The sequence below is a fragment of the Manis javanica genome, chromosome 4 (assembly GCF_040802235.1).
Source record: "Manis javanica isolate MJ-LG chromosome 4, MJ_LKY, whole genome shotgun sequence".
In the NCBI taxonomy this organism is placed as follows: domain Eukaryota; kingdom Metazoa; phylum Chordata; class Mammalia; order Pholidota; family Manidae; genus Manis; species Manis javanica.
Genome location: NC_133159.1, coordinates 50,632,770 through 50,650,389, shown reverse-complemented (window position 1 = coordinate 50,650,389; position 17,620 = coordinate 50,632,770). Strand labels below are relative to the sequence as shown.

General features: G+C 41.6%; 1 protein-coding gene across 8 annotated transcripts in view; it reads right to left on the bottom strand.

Moving 5' to 3' along the window:
* Positions 1-3,431: 3,431 nt before the first annotated feature.
* The window catches only part of PATJ (PATJ crumbs cell polarity complex component), a 395,870-nt gene continuing 381,681 nt past the window's right edge, over positions 3,432-17,620 (bottom strand). For 6 of the 8 annotated variants that reach the window (XM_073234040.1, XM_073234044.1, XM_073234043.1 and 3 more), the window contains 3 exons: positions 12,853-12,959; positions 9,558-9,681; positions 3,432-5,387 (listed from right to left, as the gene is read on the bottom strand). In XM_073234040.1, the coding sequence (XP_073090141.1) occupies positions 5,241-5,387; positions 9,558-9,681; positions 12,853-12,959 (378 nt within the window). In that variant the 3' untranslated portion in view covers positions 3,432-5,240. The remainder of the gene's footprint in view (positions 5,388-9,557; positions 9,682-12,852; positions 12,960-17,620) is intronic. The other 2 variants (XM_073234045.1, XM_073234046.1) reach the window with 1 other exon arrangement.

Here is a 17,620-nt window from a genome sequence, read left to right as displayed (position 1 = left end):
TGGGCTTTTCAAAAAACAAGCTAATTTGGAGGTCATATGGGGGTGCTATATAATAGTTTGCTAAACTGATGAATTCCCACTGAGGTTTCTTGAACATTCTTCTGCCTGCAAAATAGCTGAGGGACTAGGCAAGCCACTTATTATGTCTGGCATGTTTCTCCCACCTGTGAAAGGGGAGTGGTGGTGTGGAGGGCAGGACAGATCCAGTTCTGAGGCAGCCACCATTTCTAAAATCTGGTTCTAGAAAAAGGATCAAATAAATTTTTGTTCCTGCATAACTTGGCCAGCATGGGTCCTGATATTTGACAGCAACATTTCAGAGACTCAAGAGCAAAGCACTTTACTTGCTCCTTAAAGTGGCTAGAAATGGAACTGCTGTTCAGAATGGGTGTAAAGTCTTTTGCACAAACACATACACACATTACTCTTCCAAATTTCAGTTTAGCTTGGCACTGTGCAGTGAAATGTTTCTTTTGTCTTTATTTAAACATAAAGAATTTGAAGAATGAGAGTCAAGCTGTCCAAAACTTAACATTTGTACTAGGCTGACGTAAAACTGGAACAACTGCCTAAATTTAAAATTTTGTGTTCAAAAGTATCATATTCTGATTGACTTTAATGGAAAAATGTAAGTGTAAATAAAACATAAAACTTAGGGAGGGATTGGAGGGAAAAGTTTCAGTTGTTATAAAGTTTGAAATCCAATGCTGTAAGGAAAGGCAATGTTGCTTACCTCCCAGGATAAAAGGGTGGTAGCTCTCATCCTTATAAAGTTATGTTCCTGGAAAGGGGTGTCCTCCCCAGGTCCCCTGGGCAGAGGTGGGGGGAGGATGCCAAGGACGGAGTCAAAAGGTCTGTCGATTCCAGAGTGGGAGGCGCCACGAGGCTTACTGGTATGTGTTTTTCCAAGTGCAAAATGCTTGTCACTGTATTGTGAGAAATCAACTTCTATTAGCCTCTTAATCCTAAAGAATTAGATGCTATGGGAATTGTTCTCCTGCTGTAGCAAACAAAGGGAAAACAGGATTTTAATCCCTGGATGAATAGAAATGAAATAATGTCTACAATTGTCCCAGTTTACTGCCAGGAAGCAGTAGTCAGGCCACAATTCAATAACAGGAACCAAACAGAGTCCATGAGAAGAGGAGAGTTCAAAGTTCACGGAGGCCCAGATGGCTAGAATTTGTAGGGCAGATTACTGGGGAGGAGGGAGCTACAGAGATCTGCAGAGGGGGCCCCTTAAGTCTTGGTTGGAATAGTAATCTGCACATGCATGAGAAGGAACCTCTCAAGGCCAGGAGAGAACCACCTGGAGTTCTATGAATAGTTTCCTTCTGTCAGAGGAAAGACCTCATAATATACAGGAATTGGGCAGAATTCTCAGAATACTGCCTTCATAGTGGGGCTAAATTAGCCCTAAATTAAGGGCTGCTTTAGACCCACCTGAGAAAGCCTGAAAACAAGGGTTGAAAGGATCAAACCGATCACGAGTACTCGCATGCGATATCCCACTGCTCTTTAAAAGAATACAGAAGCCAGCAGCCAACAGTGTGCATTTCACTATGCTTGGCATTCAACAAAAAATGATCCGACTTGCTAAGAAGCAGAGAAATAAGACCCATCCATGATTTGGAAAGATAAATCAATCAGTAGAAACAACCCTAGGAATGTCTAAGATGGTGTTATGCTATAGCAGACCGGAGCCTTAAATGACTATGAATGTCTTACACTATGTGTAAGTATATAAAGCAGGGGTAAAGTACAACCTGTGGGCCAAATTTGGCCCCCTGCCTGTGTTTGTAAATAAAACTTTATTGGAAACAGCCAAGCTCATTCACTTATGTGTCATGAATTTGCTGCTGCCATGCAATAATGGTAGAGTAGTGACAAAGACTGCAAAGGGGTGCAAAGCCGAAAATACTTATTATCTGGTTCTTCAAACCAAGTTTGCTGACCTCTGATGTGAAGGAGAACATGAACCTGAGGAGGGAACTGGAAGATGTGGAGAAAGATTCAAACAAAATTTGAAGGATGGGACATATACAGTAGTTGAAAAGTATACTGGATGGAAATAACATGAAGATGCATCTGTCCCTAATCTTTGTTTTCAAAGAAGCTTATCATCTGGTCAGGGGAGGCTGACTTCCTTGACAACAGATGGGCAGGAAAAAGGGGAGTGTGGCTGGGTTAGAAGAACAGAGCAGTTTGCAATTCCAAATTTCTGGAATTAAGGTGCATACCACATTAAAACACCTCACCAAAGGCTTGATGGTATTTTGCCTCGACTGGCTCAGGAGGCAGGAGGACAGGCATACAGTGGCTAGCACCCCCTATCCCAGGCAGGGGTGTGGCTGATGATGGCAGCCACGGTTTCCGCTCAGCAGTGGCTCTGTGACAGCACACGTTCTAGCTCCTCGAGCCCACACCACTCATCAGTTACGCACTTTGCTATCTGATTTTGGGCAACAGTTCAGAGCTAAGCCACCCTCAGAAATACATTTTTTAAAGTTCATTATTGACTGAAACCATGAATCCTCAGCATGAATGTCTAATTTCACGCCATCTCCACAAACAGTGTAAGAGATGTACTGCTAATGTTTATGCATGCGGCACTTACCATGAGCCAGGCACTATGCTAAGGGTTCCACCTGGATTTTACTCATTATGGTGTAAATAGAATTCCCCCAGCCCCGCTCCTTTCTGAGGAAAGTAAAGCAAAGGGAGATTGAATAACTTGGACAAGGTCATACAGCTAGTCAGTCAGGATTCAAACTCAGGCAGTGTGACTCCAAGACCCGCCCTCTGGACGATTAGAGCAGCTCCTTTGGAAAGCGTCTGTTCTAATGCCTGACAACACACTTGGCAATTAATACGTGGGACTGCTATTCATGATCCCACATTTTAATAGGATACTGGAAAACTGTGAAAAGTTGGATTCTATTCCCTCTCCCCCAAATTAGGGAATAAAATGGCTTAAGAAAATAATACAATCAGATGCAGAAATTAAATTTTTTCATACATCTTAAGATTTCATTGGCTCCTTAAGCAACTATATATTTAGTATCTTTGGAAACATAGACATTTGGTCCTTTCACTTTTCCTGGTCTGCTTCCCTGTCCTGCTAACTCCAGTACTAGGGATCTCATCACTAAATTCAATTTCTCCAAATGAAGCCAAAACAATGCATGTGGCTATGAGAGAATTCACAAATTCCTGTCTTCACATTCTCCTAGTTGTTAAGTTCTGATGCAAAAAATAAAAATGTTTTTGGTAAGGCAATTATTTATTAGTCTGGCAAGCAAAGATAGAACCAGTTGGAAGATATGTCAATTTGCTGCGGTCAGGAGTGTAATGCATCACAATTCTTCTACCAACAGACTTTTAGTAGCATGACCTAAGAGGATAACACATGAAGAAACACAACAACTGCATTATTTCAAAGTGTGTATTTAATGGCCATTCCATCAAAATCAAGCAGAATCACATTTCAAAAGTATTATACATATGTAAGTGTTTTTCAGAAGGGGCATTTCCAAGTTTTATTTGGGCTTCCTTTCTTCTTGGCTCTTGAGGGGTTCTAGCAGATACAATGAACAGAATGTTCTGAGGCTGATAGTTTCTCATGCAGTTTAACATCTCATGCTAGCAACACCGCTTATCTTGGATACATTAGAAATTTCAAAATCCATGTGTAATTTCAGAAAACTTAATACCAGTCATGAAAGATGTTTTCAACATCAAAACTTAGGCACTCTATACTTTGGAATAGCCACAAAATATTCCAACAAGAGTTAATGCACTTTGTGATTACATCTACTCAAAGATAATTTTCAATTAAAATCTATACTAAATAGCATCTTAAATTAGAGACCATTACATTTTGATAATTACTGTGGACCATTCTGCAGCTTGTATGTTAATGCTGAACTACTTCTATTACTGATTCTAGTACTCCTCATCCTTCATGGTGCATTTTTTACAGAAGAACTGAGGACATTTACTGATAAGCATCTCCTCCTTTTCCTTCTAATAGCTGAATAAGAATGCCCCTAACCAACTTTGTTCTTGTATTTCCACAGTTGTTTTCTTAACATGCACAACTTCAGCAAATGGGAAAGCTCCATGGAGCCCAGGAAACATTAGCCAAGGAGCCATTGCTGATTCCTGGGCTCAGTAAATCTGCAAGGTCACTCTGGCTAAGCACATTGCTCTGCCCATGTTCCTACAGTCACTGCTGCTAGACTGCCCAGTTTGGAGCCAAGGGGAAAGATCCTCAGGTTTGTCACTCCACTTTGCACAAGGCCAAGGCCACCCAGACCTTATCTGGGTTGAGGCAAAACTTGCTGATCTCTGGAGAATGGTTCCGGGTCTTCCAACTCCTCATCCGAAGACTTGGGGAGGGAATGACACCTGCCTATTGAGATGCCATTAACTCCAGGTGGACTTCCTGGACTTGAACATAATTAAGCTTTGTTAGAATTCACAATATGGATGGTGATTTTTCCTCCTGAGAAAAGGTGCATTTGCTCATTGGTATAAATTTATATAGCTAGGAAAACAATTAGAAAGGCTTTCAGAACCGCTAGATTCCAGTATGCAGATCGGCTCATCACGATCACCAATGGCTAACTTAGACCAACCCAGAGAGATGAATGTGAGGCACATGCGCCTGCGAGTTGCACAGAGGGGGGCATAGAGAGCTCCCACAGGAGACTCTGGTGTGTCACCATGGGGATCGCTGGTGAGTTAATTACACTGCTAATGTTTTCTGGCATACTTGATGAGACAATTAACACAAGTAAATCATGAGAGAGATGACAAGTTGCTTAATGTTTTTTCTGTTCATCAGATGACATCTGAGGTTGCTGTTAAGCTTCTGTATGAGTAGGGATAGGGAGGGAAGGGCATAAAGAATGAGAGGTTGTTAACTTCAGCTTCAGCAAATATAATCAGAACCAGTTACTACTGGTTGGTAAACACGGATGTTGAATGCAAAGGAGAGAAGACACCTTCAGGTTTTAGAAATTAACCTCACCAAGAGGAGAAAGATGCTGGGAAACATTAGGGAGATGACTGTTGATGTGGGAAATTCATATGAAATCTGGGCCATCTCTCCTGAGCAGAAGATGAGATGTAAGAGTGATGTGGATTTTAGTTGAAGTTGCTTTTCATCCTCTCAGAACTTCACCTTCCTATGGATGTTCTACAACAACATCTACCTTGTGATCAGGTCCCAAGGCTCATGACAGCACAGTTAAAATTACAGTCCCTCTCTGGCATTTTAGAATGGCCACAGCTTGCTCATGAGTGACACCTTCCAGGGTCTCACCATTGACAGCTAATATCTGATCACCTCGCTTCAATCGGCCATCATCTGCAGCTGCTCCCTACAAACAAGAAACGTTGCAGTTCAATCCAGGGTAAAGTGATTACTACTGAAATAATATATTAACATTACGTTGTACGTATTAAAAGAGTAACTTTAAAAACTACCAATTAATGTTATTTCTAGGTAATGTTTTTAAATGAAGAAAGTTAAGAAAAATGTAGCATATGTTATTTGAATAATGGTTGAATAATAATGTTACATAATTATGCATTGTTTAAATAACATTGGTAGAATGTACTGACATTCACATTTCTTTTCATACAGGCAGGACCTTATTTCAATATTCAGTACTGAATGGAATCTGAATGTCATATCAGGTCATATTCATGAATATGTAATATACCAACAAAGGCAGAACTGAATCTGGTGTTAGTCTTACTGCCAACACCATCATTATATAGGGTTCCTGTTGCATTACTAAGCTATCAGCACTGTGGTGATCTGTCAAAAATAAGTGTTTAAATAGGTGAATTATATGGCATATGAATTATGTCACAATAAAGCTGTTCTATATATAAACACGCAAAGGTGTAGCATCTCTAAAATTTTGCAGTTTCATATTCAAAAGCTTCAGCTTTATCTTTGATCATGTAGATAGGTTTCTAAATGACTACTTTCATTATATCCTCAGTCATTCATGGCTCCGCAAAATGGTACAACAAAGCAAGTAAAACTTGGTAGCCTTTTTTCACTCTAAAGCTGAATATCTGAAAATGCCACAATATTACTAGAAATATTTTAGACAGGCAAGGAAAGAAAAGATGTAGAAAATGATTTACAGGAAGCCTGCTCCACCTGTTGGGGTAACTGCAAAAATCCCTTGAAAAGCTAGTGCCAGAAAGTCCTCTAGATGATGCTGAATGACTGGAACGTTAATGAAGGCTCAAGGCACCTAGTCCCTGAGTGACTCATTTGGAAGCTGAGCTAAGAGGCAGTAATGCCCCAGAGACCTGTGTCTACCTACCGTGCGGAGATCCTTGAGTTGGTGGGGAATTATCTAGAATTTGAGAACTATGAAAAGGTGGAATTCCTGTACATAGGTGTAATAAAGGATATTCAAAACCAGGTCTATACTGGGTTGGGGGGAGAATACCAAAATTAAGTAACTCACAACTTTAGTCAACCTTTTTTTTCTTTTAATAGAGTGTGTTAACTGTGCTAAAGGATTAAACAAGTAACTCTAACGGATAAAATCAGAATCATGTGGCTAACTTGATTTTACTAAATTTTACATGCTAAGATTTAAGGACTTCAGTAAACCTCAGATAGCTCTATGGTTTTTTTAAGAAGCATGTTATACCCTTCAAGCTCTCATTTTCAGTAATGCAAAAAAGGGGTGAATTCAGCAGTCTAGGATTTGTATACTAGGTGTAAGCAGGCATTGCTGTGCTTACTTGACAAATCCTACTGACCCGTTATCTCTTCTCCTACTTGATCAATGTGCTATTTGTAGACTAAAAAAGGGAAGAAAAATAAAGTTCACAGACAAACCCCCATCCAGTTCAGAAATATGACTGTCCCAACTCGGTCACTTCGCTTGGACCAACACTGCATCAGGGATCCGCTGTCTACTTTCGGCTCATTAAGGGTGAAATGTGTGGCACATGGTATTTACTCAATAATGGTGGTACTCTTAAAAATGAGATTCTAATGATGACCAAACTCATGTTTTCAGATTTTACAGGCTCTGAAAAACTGCTCCCTAAATGTCAGGGTTGTTGAAGTCTTTAGGCCAACCTCTTGCTGACTGATGGTCATCCCAGCAGCTGGAGGCATTAAGACCCTGAGTTGGCTTTGATTTTAAAGTTTCCAATTTAACACCTGAAAGAAAATATGAAGTGCTTGACAGCCTGTTCCTCAGATTGACTGATTCTCATAAATTCCATCCACCCAAAGTACCTGGCATGCTTCATATTTCTGGAGGGGAAGAGCTGTAGGGGCCAGATTCATTTTTCAGTTGAGCAAGATTATTAAAGAAGCTTAGGACACAATAAAAGGTCTTGTAAAAACCCGCATTCTGTGGACAGCTGAGATCCAGAAACCCGAAAAGACAAGCATTTTTAAGAATTTATATTTGGTGTTAAAAAACATGGAAAACGTATAGCTATAGTTCCTAGATCTTTGAAATTCCTATGGGGGAAATGTTTAGCTTAGTGACATTAAAAAAAAAATCACCTGTGCTAGTTTTTGGTTTACTGATTCTCCACAGAAAACTTTTAAATTTGGATATATTGGTTCACTATAACAAATAAAAAAGTCATCAAATGAAATTTTTCTGTAGTAAACTATATGGAACTGTCTACATAATAATAATTACTATTATTTGCCTTGGAATATTCTTTTCTTGAAACTAAGTAGGCCACTAGAATTTTTTCTTAATTCAGAGCTTTTCATTTTTCAGTGTGCCTCACTTTACAAAAAAGGTCATTCCTTAAAAATGAAACATACCAAGGAGGCTCCGTGTTTGCTACTATGCTATCACTTACATAGGTGTTTCCTAAATGAGCACTTTCAGTGGGGGCCTTTGAAAAGAACATTCTGTGAGCTTCAGTCCATTCATTATTCTCATTACTCTTGTCCCTCTGTGACTTGATGGTGGTTTCTTTTCAAAAACCTACCAGCAATGTGCAGCCACTTCACTCTCAGCTGTACGGGTAGGTCCCGGTGACCTGACCAAAGTGTGAAGGTGCAGACAGGCCCAGCTGGTGCTGCTGAGCTCTGGGCCCACGTCAGAAGGCCTTAGAAGCTAGCCAGCCCTCTCTCTGCTCTGTAGCAGATGGACTCATAGTTACGAGGTGAGCTGGTGATTACAGACATTCTGGAGGGGCTTTCTGGAGGCAAAGGCAGGAGACAGAACTTGCCAAGAGGTGGGGGCTAACTTTAAGACCTTCTACTATCCTTACCTGCCTTGCTGGCTCTTTTAAAAGCTAAGTCTAATAATGACTCAAAAGAATAATTATCACAACTACTCATGGTGTTGCTGTTGCCACAGGAAGAGGAGGGTCTGTAGGTGTTACCCACCTTGGGTATTACCACTCTGGGAGCACCATTATCCAGAAAGTTTCTATCTGCCTTCCCACTCCCCTTCTGCCTGTCACCAGCTAACAGAGGTGTGCTTGGGAATAACAGACTTCTTAATAGGCACCCTAGCAAGACGGAAACAGGCGGACAGATCTGTAGCTGCCTAGTACGTCCCAAAGGCAAAAGCCAAATGGCTTAAGGATTATGTCAGGTCCCCGTTAGGCCAATTAACAGGTGGTAAGATCTGCACATGTATAAACAGACTTGTATTTAGTGTATAGCACAGCTTTCTAGAAAGAATCTATCTTATTTCTTCTTTTGAAGACCTTTATTTCTTTAGGAAAATACAGCACTAGGAGGCAATTGGATTAATTAATAAAACAAAAGACTGTGATAAAACCAATGAAGAGTAAAGTTGTAATTTCAATACTAAACACTTTCAGAGAGCTTCAAAACTTAGAATGAAATTAAATCCCAACTTTAAAAACCACAATGAAGTTAAAAATAACATCTAAGAGCGATCCAGAGGCAGCAGTAGGAATGTACACCATGACCTGAATTTTAAGTAGGATGTGTTGTAATATTTAATTTCTGGCAAACACTGTTTTGTGGTCTTAGTCTAACTTACCAACCTGATCCCCTAAGTACCTAGCAGAGTGTGAGAAGAGAGTCACCACCAGAAGCTGACGCACCCTGAGGTTTTTGGTGATGGGAGCCAGGGAAGCTGCACTGATCTGAGGCTTATATAAAGCTTTACCATGGCCCTTTGGTATCTGTTATCTTTCCTTAAAGGAGAAAGTCAAATCTTTATTGTAGCCCAGAACAATATTCCTAAGGCTGGCCTCCAAAGATTGTGGCACTGCTTCTGATGTTGTGCTGCTGAAACAAGACACTCTTTGAAATCCGTTAGCATCTCCTTTTGTAACAGGGTCCAGAGAAAATTACACTTCCTGTGTCTCTACTGTTATAAAAGAACTCCTCTTTCATTAGTCTGGTACAGGAATTTCCTGTAAGATTAAAATGAAATAAGCATACATGCACACACCCAGATATAACCAGGAAGTAAAGCAAAGAAAAGCACTTTAAAAAAATTCTAACCTAGGTTTGATTAAAAAAAAAAAAAGTACAGTAAAAAGGAAAAAAATACCTTTGCAAATATAGTCTTGACATAAATGGGCAGGTCTCCATGGGGACTTCCATAACCCCCTACAATACTAAACCCCAAGCCTTCAGAGCCTTTCTCCAAAGAAATAATCTTAGGTGGAGGTGTTCTGAAAACACAATGCATGCTGTGTAAGTCATTGAGAGGGAATTTCATTTTAATGGAAGAACACAGAATTGAGAGAGACTTTCATACTGCGAAACTGTGAAGGTCCCTTTATCAAATTGAACTCTCAGAGAGTAATCTAGAAGCTTATTTTTAAATTTCCCACACCTTGCTGGGCTAAGGACAAATATTCTTGATGTTTGAGGGGTTTCTCTTTCATAAAAATCATTGTTTTTTAATTAAAAATAAAGTCACGATGCTGAACTTGCCAAAGCACCCTTTCTCATGCTTTCTTTGTTTTGAACTCTTAAACTTACTGTTTAAAGCTGAATGAAACTGTCTTTACATCCTTGAAGGATGTGCATGGAGACAGACGGCAGGGGTATCACCTCAGCCTGGCGGCCGACCAGCCAGTCTACGGGTGGACTTCTGTCCAGAACAGGTGAGCTCAGCAGACTGTGGTGCCTTTTATGCCGCAACACCTCAGCGCCCCGGCTCCGGCTCCACCTCCCCTTGGGGATGCATGCGGCAAAGCCCACCTCTGAGGTAACGCTACCCTGACTCCCTTGGGAGAGCCAGCCCCATCCTTTCCTGCGTGCCCCCTTGCACTTGGTTCAGATTTCCGTCACGGCACCTGTCATCTGGTATTGTGAGTACACAACCATCTCTCTCCTCTATCAGACGATGCACTCCTTAGATCTTAGTCATCGGGTATTCCCAGCACTATACACTGTGCTTCTCACAAACTCAGGATCATGACTGTGCGCGTGAGAACTGAAATCCAGGAAAGAAGAGAGAAACCAAGGTGAAGCAAAATGTCTAGTTTAGATTTTCAAAGCTTCGTACAGTGTGGAAGTCTTTTCTCTCAGAAACAACATGTCTAAAATTTAAATAACCTGTGTAGGTTCTGATAGCTTAATCTAAGCTTAGCTACTGCCAATTTCTTATTCCCGAATGCCTTTGTCCAAAGGCAGGAAGACCTAGGGAGCCCTGGCACTCCAGGCTCTGCTGTCCTTACTTGTAGGTGGGAGTTCCCACCTGCACATTCTATTGGCAGCGTCACCTGTCTGGCGGCGGCATTCATGTCTGGGGGTAGAGCTGTCCGACATAAACTCAGCCACTCATATATTTAGAGAAATTCGCAAAACTGGGATACAAGCAACCTTTGAATATGCTTTTCTGACTAGAATATTCTTCCCTCTCCCCCTCCTCCATTTTGCCTGGCTTATTTTAGGGCTGATTTTCCGCCGGCTCACACGATAGCTGTTGTTTGGTGAGGTCCTCACTGGCTGTACACAGCGGGCAGCCATGCACTACTGATACCCATACGCCATGTGAGCTGTTAACTCTTGTAAATGACACTCTGGCTTATTTTGATTCTTTAAAAAACAGTTTTAAGCATTAGTGTCTCCAAGTACACTCCCTGAGTTATGCCCCCTTTCCATGGTTTTACAGAACCTGAGTTTACTTCTCCCTCTCATGGAACTTAGCTCTCCTATACTTACCAGCCAAAGATTTATGGGTCTGTTTTTCTAATTCTCTGGCAATTTCCTTGAAGACTGGGGCAATGCCTTCACCTATCTTTCTAAGTTGGAATCCTCAGAACCCAGCACTAGTACAGTGACTGGCCTTAGAAGGTACTCAAATATCTGCTGAAATAGTGATGAATTGTCCCCTATAACTGAACGTAATGACGTCATGAATAAAGCTCTATCTTTCACCACTTCATGGCCTTCTAAGTACTCTCAGTAATGGCTAGACATGAAATTGATTCATTTTTCCTCTTTCAAACACAGTCCCCATTTCCAAGGACACTGAAATGGGAACTAGAAGTCCAAAGTCCTTGTTCCAGAGCCAGCCCCTGGGGCCACCAAATCATTAGAGAGCTGCATAATCGAAGCTGGGCAATACTTTCAAATTCTGTCACTTCACAGTTAGGGACCTATTTTCAGGGTGACAGCAGAAGTGAACCTCCACTCCTTGGCTGGCAACATCAGGTGGAGCTGCTTCCATTATCTCACGTTTTTAATTGCTTTTAATTTACTTTCATTTAGAAGACTAGTAAAAAAACTAAAAAACCTAAACTCCAAATGTTAACACTGGTTGGATTATAATTGATTTTTAAATTCTCTTGTGCTGGTGGTTCCCAACCTGCTAGGAGCTGTGGAATTAAGGAGAGGAACCAGGATTATAAGGGGACCTCTGTATTTCTGAAGCACACTGGAGGATGCTAAAAGTGCACTACTCTTCCAATGAGGGTTCTGATATTTTTTTTAAAGGAAAGGGCCAGTGTAATTTGAAAATATTATACTTTTATACATTTATCCTATTTTAATAGGATTCATTTCTTTCATAATGAGAAAAGAGTAAAGTGAGCTTAGTTTAACATTCTTTCCTCAAGAAAAAACAAGCTCAAAGATGTTCATTTAAGTTGGCGAACTCCCAGGAAAAGGCTGGGAATGGCCGTGATCATGAGATCCTTCCAACGAACTTTCACATCAGTCAACAAATGTTCATTGAGCACCCACAGTGACCAGGCAATTGGTGGTACCAAGAGGAGTTAAGGTTAGGTAACATTTCTCAAAGTATGGATCTTGGGCCTATCTGAGACACAAGTTCCCTGGGAATCCACTGCATATCAGCTAGTCAGGAGCTCTGAGAATGGGGCCAGGGGAATTAGCATTTTAAAATAGCCCCTTAGATTACTCTTATGCACATTCCAATTTGAGGACTACTGCTTTAACGAGCAACCTTCACTGCAATGACTGGCTTTAATGAGGAAGGCAAGCAAGTATACCAGTAAGATTTCATCTCAAAACAATGTTTTAGCTTAGAAAATGAAGGAAACATAGTTCCTTACATAATAAATCAGGGTGCACCTGGGCTATAAATCTGTGTGTTCTTAGGGGAGAAGTCACAGGCAGCATGTCAAAGTGACCAGACGGAGTCTTTGTGCAGGCTCTGTGTCAGGGGTCTGGTAAGAACACATGTGGTAGAACAAAGTCTGGTGAGCAATAAGGAAACCCGGGGACTTGCCTGGGGATTCTCTAGGAATTATACAGGGAAATGTGCACTTGCCCCCTCCTCTTCTTCAGAGTACACTCTAGAATCTGGAAAAGGTCTCGCTGAGCTCTCCCCACACACATAATAGGTACTCTGTATCTAGAATACTTACTCCGTGTCTTCAGGATGGTGTTCAGCAGTGGGCGAACCAAGGTGGTAGCCTGTGGACATGTTCTCCAGTTGAGTTGCTATGGCGCTTATATTGGTGTCTGCTACAACCTGGGGGAAAAGTCCGAACAAGATGATCTGTTATTAGTGTGGGAGAATTACAGAAACCATGCTATATGCAATAGTCAGTTGTCAGTCCTTGCCTAAGTCAATCTCTCTGCAGCATTTGACACAATGAATTATTCTCTCAAACTATTGCTCATTTGGCTTCCATGACACCATGCTAGTTTCCTTTCTCTGTTCTGGCCACTCCTTCGCATCTCCTAAACCTCTATCAGAGTGCCAGAGGACTCCAGCCTTGAGCTACTTCTCTTTCCCAATATCCCCTTAGTTATCTCATCTCATGAATTTAAATACCATCTCTATAATGATAATTCCTGAATCTGTATCTCCAGTACCACCCCTTAACTCTAGATCTATACATCTAGTCGCCAATTTGGCATCACTAATGGGATGTCCAGCAGCATCTCAACCTAACATGTCCAACCTTGACCCTCACCCCCTCCAACCTCTGCTCCTGTTGCCTACCTCATCTCAGGAAATCACTTCATCCTTCTAGTTTAAACAAACACCCTGGTGTCATCCTTGACTACTCTTTCTCTCACAACCCACTTTCAATCCTGGTCTTGCTACAAAATCATCTCTTGCCTGGAGTTTTACAATAGCTTCCTCACTGGTCTCCCTGCTCCAGCACCTGCTCCACTCACTTTATAGCCTCTAGACCCTGTTCTGTTACCAGTGGATTACCTCAACCTCTGCTTAAAACCACCCAAAGGAAACTCAGTTCCCTTGGATTACACCTGTAAGTCCTCGCTATGAACTACCAGGTCATCTGTAGGTGATCTGCCCAGTTATGTCTCTGACTCCAGCTCCTAAAATTCTGCTCTGATCACTCTGTTCCAGCCATGTCGGCCTCCTTGCTGTTCCACTAACATGCCAGAGACATCTCCACCTCAGCGCTTTGCAAGGGCATTGCTTTCTGTTGGGAAAGCCCTGCATTCAGTGTCTGCACAACTATGTCTCATGTCTTTACTCTGAACTACCTTTCCTGGACACTCTAAAACATCCCTGCCAACCATGCTATATCCTCCTCCTCTGCTTTACATTTCCATTTTATCACCATTACTATGTAATGAACTATGTATTTTACCTTGTTTATTTTATTTATTGTTTGTCACTTCATATGAGAATGTGAGAGCAGGAAACTTGTCTATTTTACTCACAACTGTATCCCCATTACATAGAACGGTGCCTGACATAGTTGGTATTCAATTAGTATTTGGTAAATGAATGAATGAATGAATAAATAGTTCCTACTCCCTGTTATTTGCCTTTTAGGTAGTTTCAAACAAAAGTGTAGCAGAATGACATTTAGACATGCACTTTATATTTGTAATCTGCAAGCATCATCCCACAGTGTCCAGAGAAAGGTGGTATAGCTCTGATAGCCCATACGGTACACAGTGCAGTTCTAGGCTTCAGTTTCTGTCACTCAAACGATGCTGTGCCTCTGTTTAAGCTTCCTCAAATGTTGAAAAGGAATCATAGAAGCCTGTCTTGTCTGCTTAGCTTGGAGCTACCTTCCACCTCAACTAGCTTTCACAGCTTCTTTCTCAAGAGCTCCTGGGCTAAGCCTGCTGACCAACGGTTCTTCCTCTAAATTGCAGTACTCGGCACCGGAGGGCAGGGTGAAGGGACTTAACGTAGGGGGCACGGCACAGGTGCTGGCTTGGCTGCAGTTTCAGAATTAGCCAACAGAGGGCGCAGCGGCCTAAATCGCTAAACAGGTGCACCAGTTTAATAAGAGTATTAATATTAAGCAAATAAAGAAAAGCATTAAGCCGGCCCTGGCTGGCACATTTTGGGTGAAGCGTCCTATTCTGGGGAAAACATTGTTATGCACAAGTTATAGGAGTTCTGGAAGGAAATATCATCATATAAAAAATTACTGAATGAATTGGGAGAATGTTCAATATAAGAGACAAGGAAGATAGAGGATATGAAGGGACAGTTCTCCAAAGAAGAAATTCAGATGGCCAACAGACACATGAATAGATGCTCCACATCGCTAATCATCAGGGAAATGAAAATTAAAACCACAATGAGATTATCACTTCACACCAGTAAGGATGGCCAACATCCAAAAGACTAAGAACAACAAATGCTGGCGAGGATGCGGAGAAAGGTGAACCCTCCTACACTGCTGGTGGGAATGTAAATTAGTTCAACCATTGTGGAAAGCAATATGGTGGTTCCTCAAAAAACTAAAAATAGAAATACAATTTGACCAAGGAATCCCACTCCTTGGAATTTACCCAAAGAATACAACTTCTCAGTTTCAAAAAGACATATGCACCCCTATGTTTATTGCAGCACTTTTTATAATAGCCAAGATATGGAAGCAACCTAAGTGTCCATCAGTAGATGAAGGGATAAAGAAGAGGTGGTACATATGCACAATGGAATACTATTCAGCCATAAGAAAGAAAGAAATCCTACCATTTGCAACAACATGGATGGAGCTGGAGGATATTATGCTCAGTGAAATAAGCCAGGTGGAGAAAGATAAGTACCAAATGATTTCCTTCATTTGTGGAGTATAACAATGAAGCACAACTGAAGGAACAAAAACAGCAGCAGACTCACAGACTCCAAGAAGGAACTAGAGGTTACCAAAGGGGAGGGGTGTGGGAGGGCAGGTGGGGAGGGAGGGAGAAGGGGATTGAGGGGTATTGTGTTTACTACACATGGTGTGGGGGGATCACGGGGAAGACAGTGTAGCACAGAGAAGGCAAACAGTGAATTTGTGGCATCTTACTACACTGATGGACAGTGACTGCATTGGGATATGGGTGGGGACTTGATAATATGGGTCAATGTAGTAACCACATTGTTTTTTCATGTGAAACCTTCGTAAGAGTGTATGTCAATAACTTAATAAAAAATTAAAACAAAAGAGACAAGGAAGAAATGATTCTCCCTGACTGTAAGAGCCCCTCCTCTTACCACCAGCCCTTTTTACACTCCCACATGGCAAGTGTATTGGAGAAGCATATGACCTCTACATCTTACCTACTCATAGCCTACGTCATATTCATGAACCTATTCCATTCCAGCTTCCAACCCTATCACATGGCCCAAACTTCCATGACCCATACCTTCTGCCTTTTCTCCTACTGCTGGGGCCTACTTCCCATCTCTTTGCTCTTCTACTCCTTGCAGCTCAGTTCTGGGCCCACTTCCCACCTAGACTCAGGTGACAGCACATATATTCCCATAGCTCTAAATGGTAATGATGGGCTGACAATTCCCAGCCAAGTCTGTTATATCCCATTGCCAACTTAACATCTGCATTTTACTATCTCAAAGGCTTATGAAAACAAAACCACATCCAAACTCTTGATCCAACAACCAAATCCCTTCATTTTTCCTCCTCTTAGAAGATGGCACCTCTACCTGCCTAACTTGAAATCAATTGGATGTAATATTGAAAATACCCAACTGCTGTCTGGTGACTGTCCAACTGGAAAGGATGCTAGGATGCTAACCATACAGGGGCTTACTCTCAGTACCAGCCTCATACTGCCACCTCTCCCCTGCCATATGTAACCTACCGCCAAGTCTTCTGTGTTCTACCTCCACAACACTTCTCAAATCTGTTACTTTTCATCTCTAAGGTGAGCTCCGAATTCAATCCATCATCAGCTGCCTTTTAACTGGAATCCCCACACATCATCTTCCCATCTTTCCTGCAGACAATAGCCAGTCATCAATTCAAATATAAAGTGGATAACGACATCCCCTGTTTAAAACCTTTCAATGGTCTTTGTACTTGGAATAAAATTCCGACTCCCTGGTTATATACACAAAGGTCCCCCCCTAGCCTGACCCTCTAATCCCATCTGGGTCCTTTCACTCACCCCAGGCTCTACTGTTCTGCCTGGCCCTCCTTCCCTCCCACTCTCCTCCACTAACCCCTGCTTGGCCTGGTGTCAGCTTAAAAGTTACTTCCCTCATACAAGACTTCTTTACTACCTATGCTTAAATTAATTTCAATTTTTTTCCTGTTTTCATTACCTGTCCCCTCCTCCATCACACCTGAGGGCCTGGAGACCTGCCAGATATCCTCCTTCCCACTCACCCTTCAAAACCATTGACCTGATTCAAAACCTGTGAGTCTTTCATGCTTATGTCCCTCCTTACTGTTGCCCATAGTGCTGCTATGGACATCTGGAGAGTGGTTCTTCACGGTAGATAACTAGATATGGAATTGCTGGGTGATAGGTATGGTATGAACATATCCCATTTTAAGAAGGAAAGGCATATAGAAAAGCTACCTTATTCCATCCCTGGTGTTTGGTGAAACTTAATTCAAGTAGAAAGCACATGGGCTTAGAAAGTTTTTATTTATAATCTAGTGCCACTGATTCTATAGTGACATCAGAATACATTGATCTGAATGTATCTGTTTTGAAAACACAATGATTTGAAGTGTCTAAATGTTTTAAGTTTGGAGTAAAATAAGCAGGGGCAGGAAGCGGAAGCGTGGGAGGTCAGAGCAGCGACCAATAGCGCGGGCATATCCAAATTAATAGATCTTCCTAAGCTGCCAAGTGGCTGTAACTGTTTAAACCCTCACCAGGCATTTAATGAAAGTAGTTTGTTTCCTCACATCCTTCCCAGCCTTACTGTGAACAGACATTCAGTGAGTG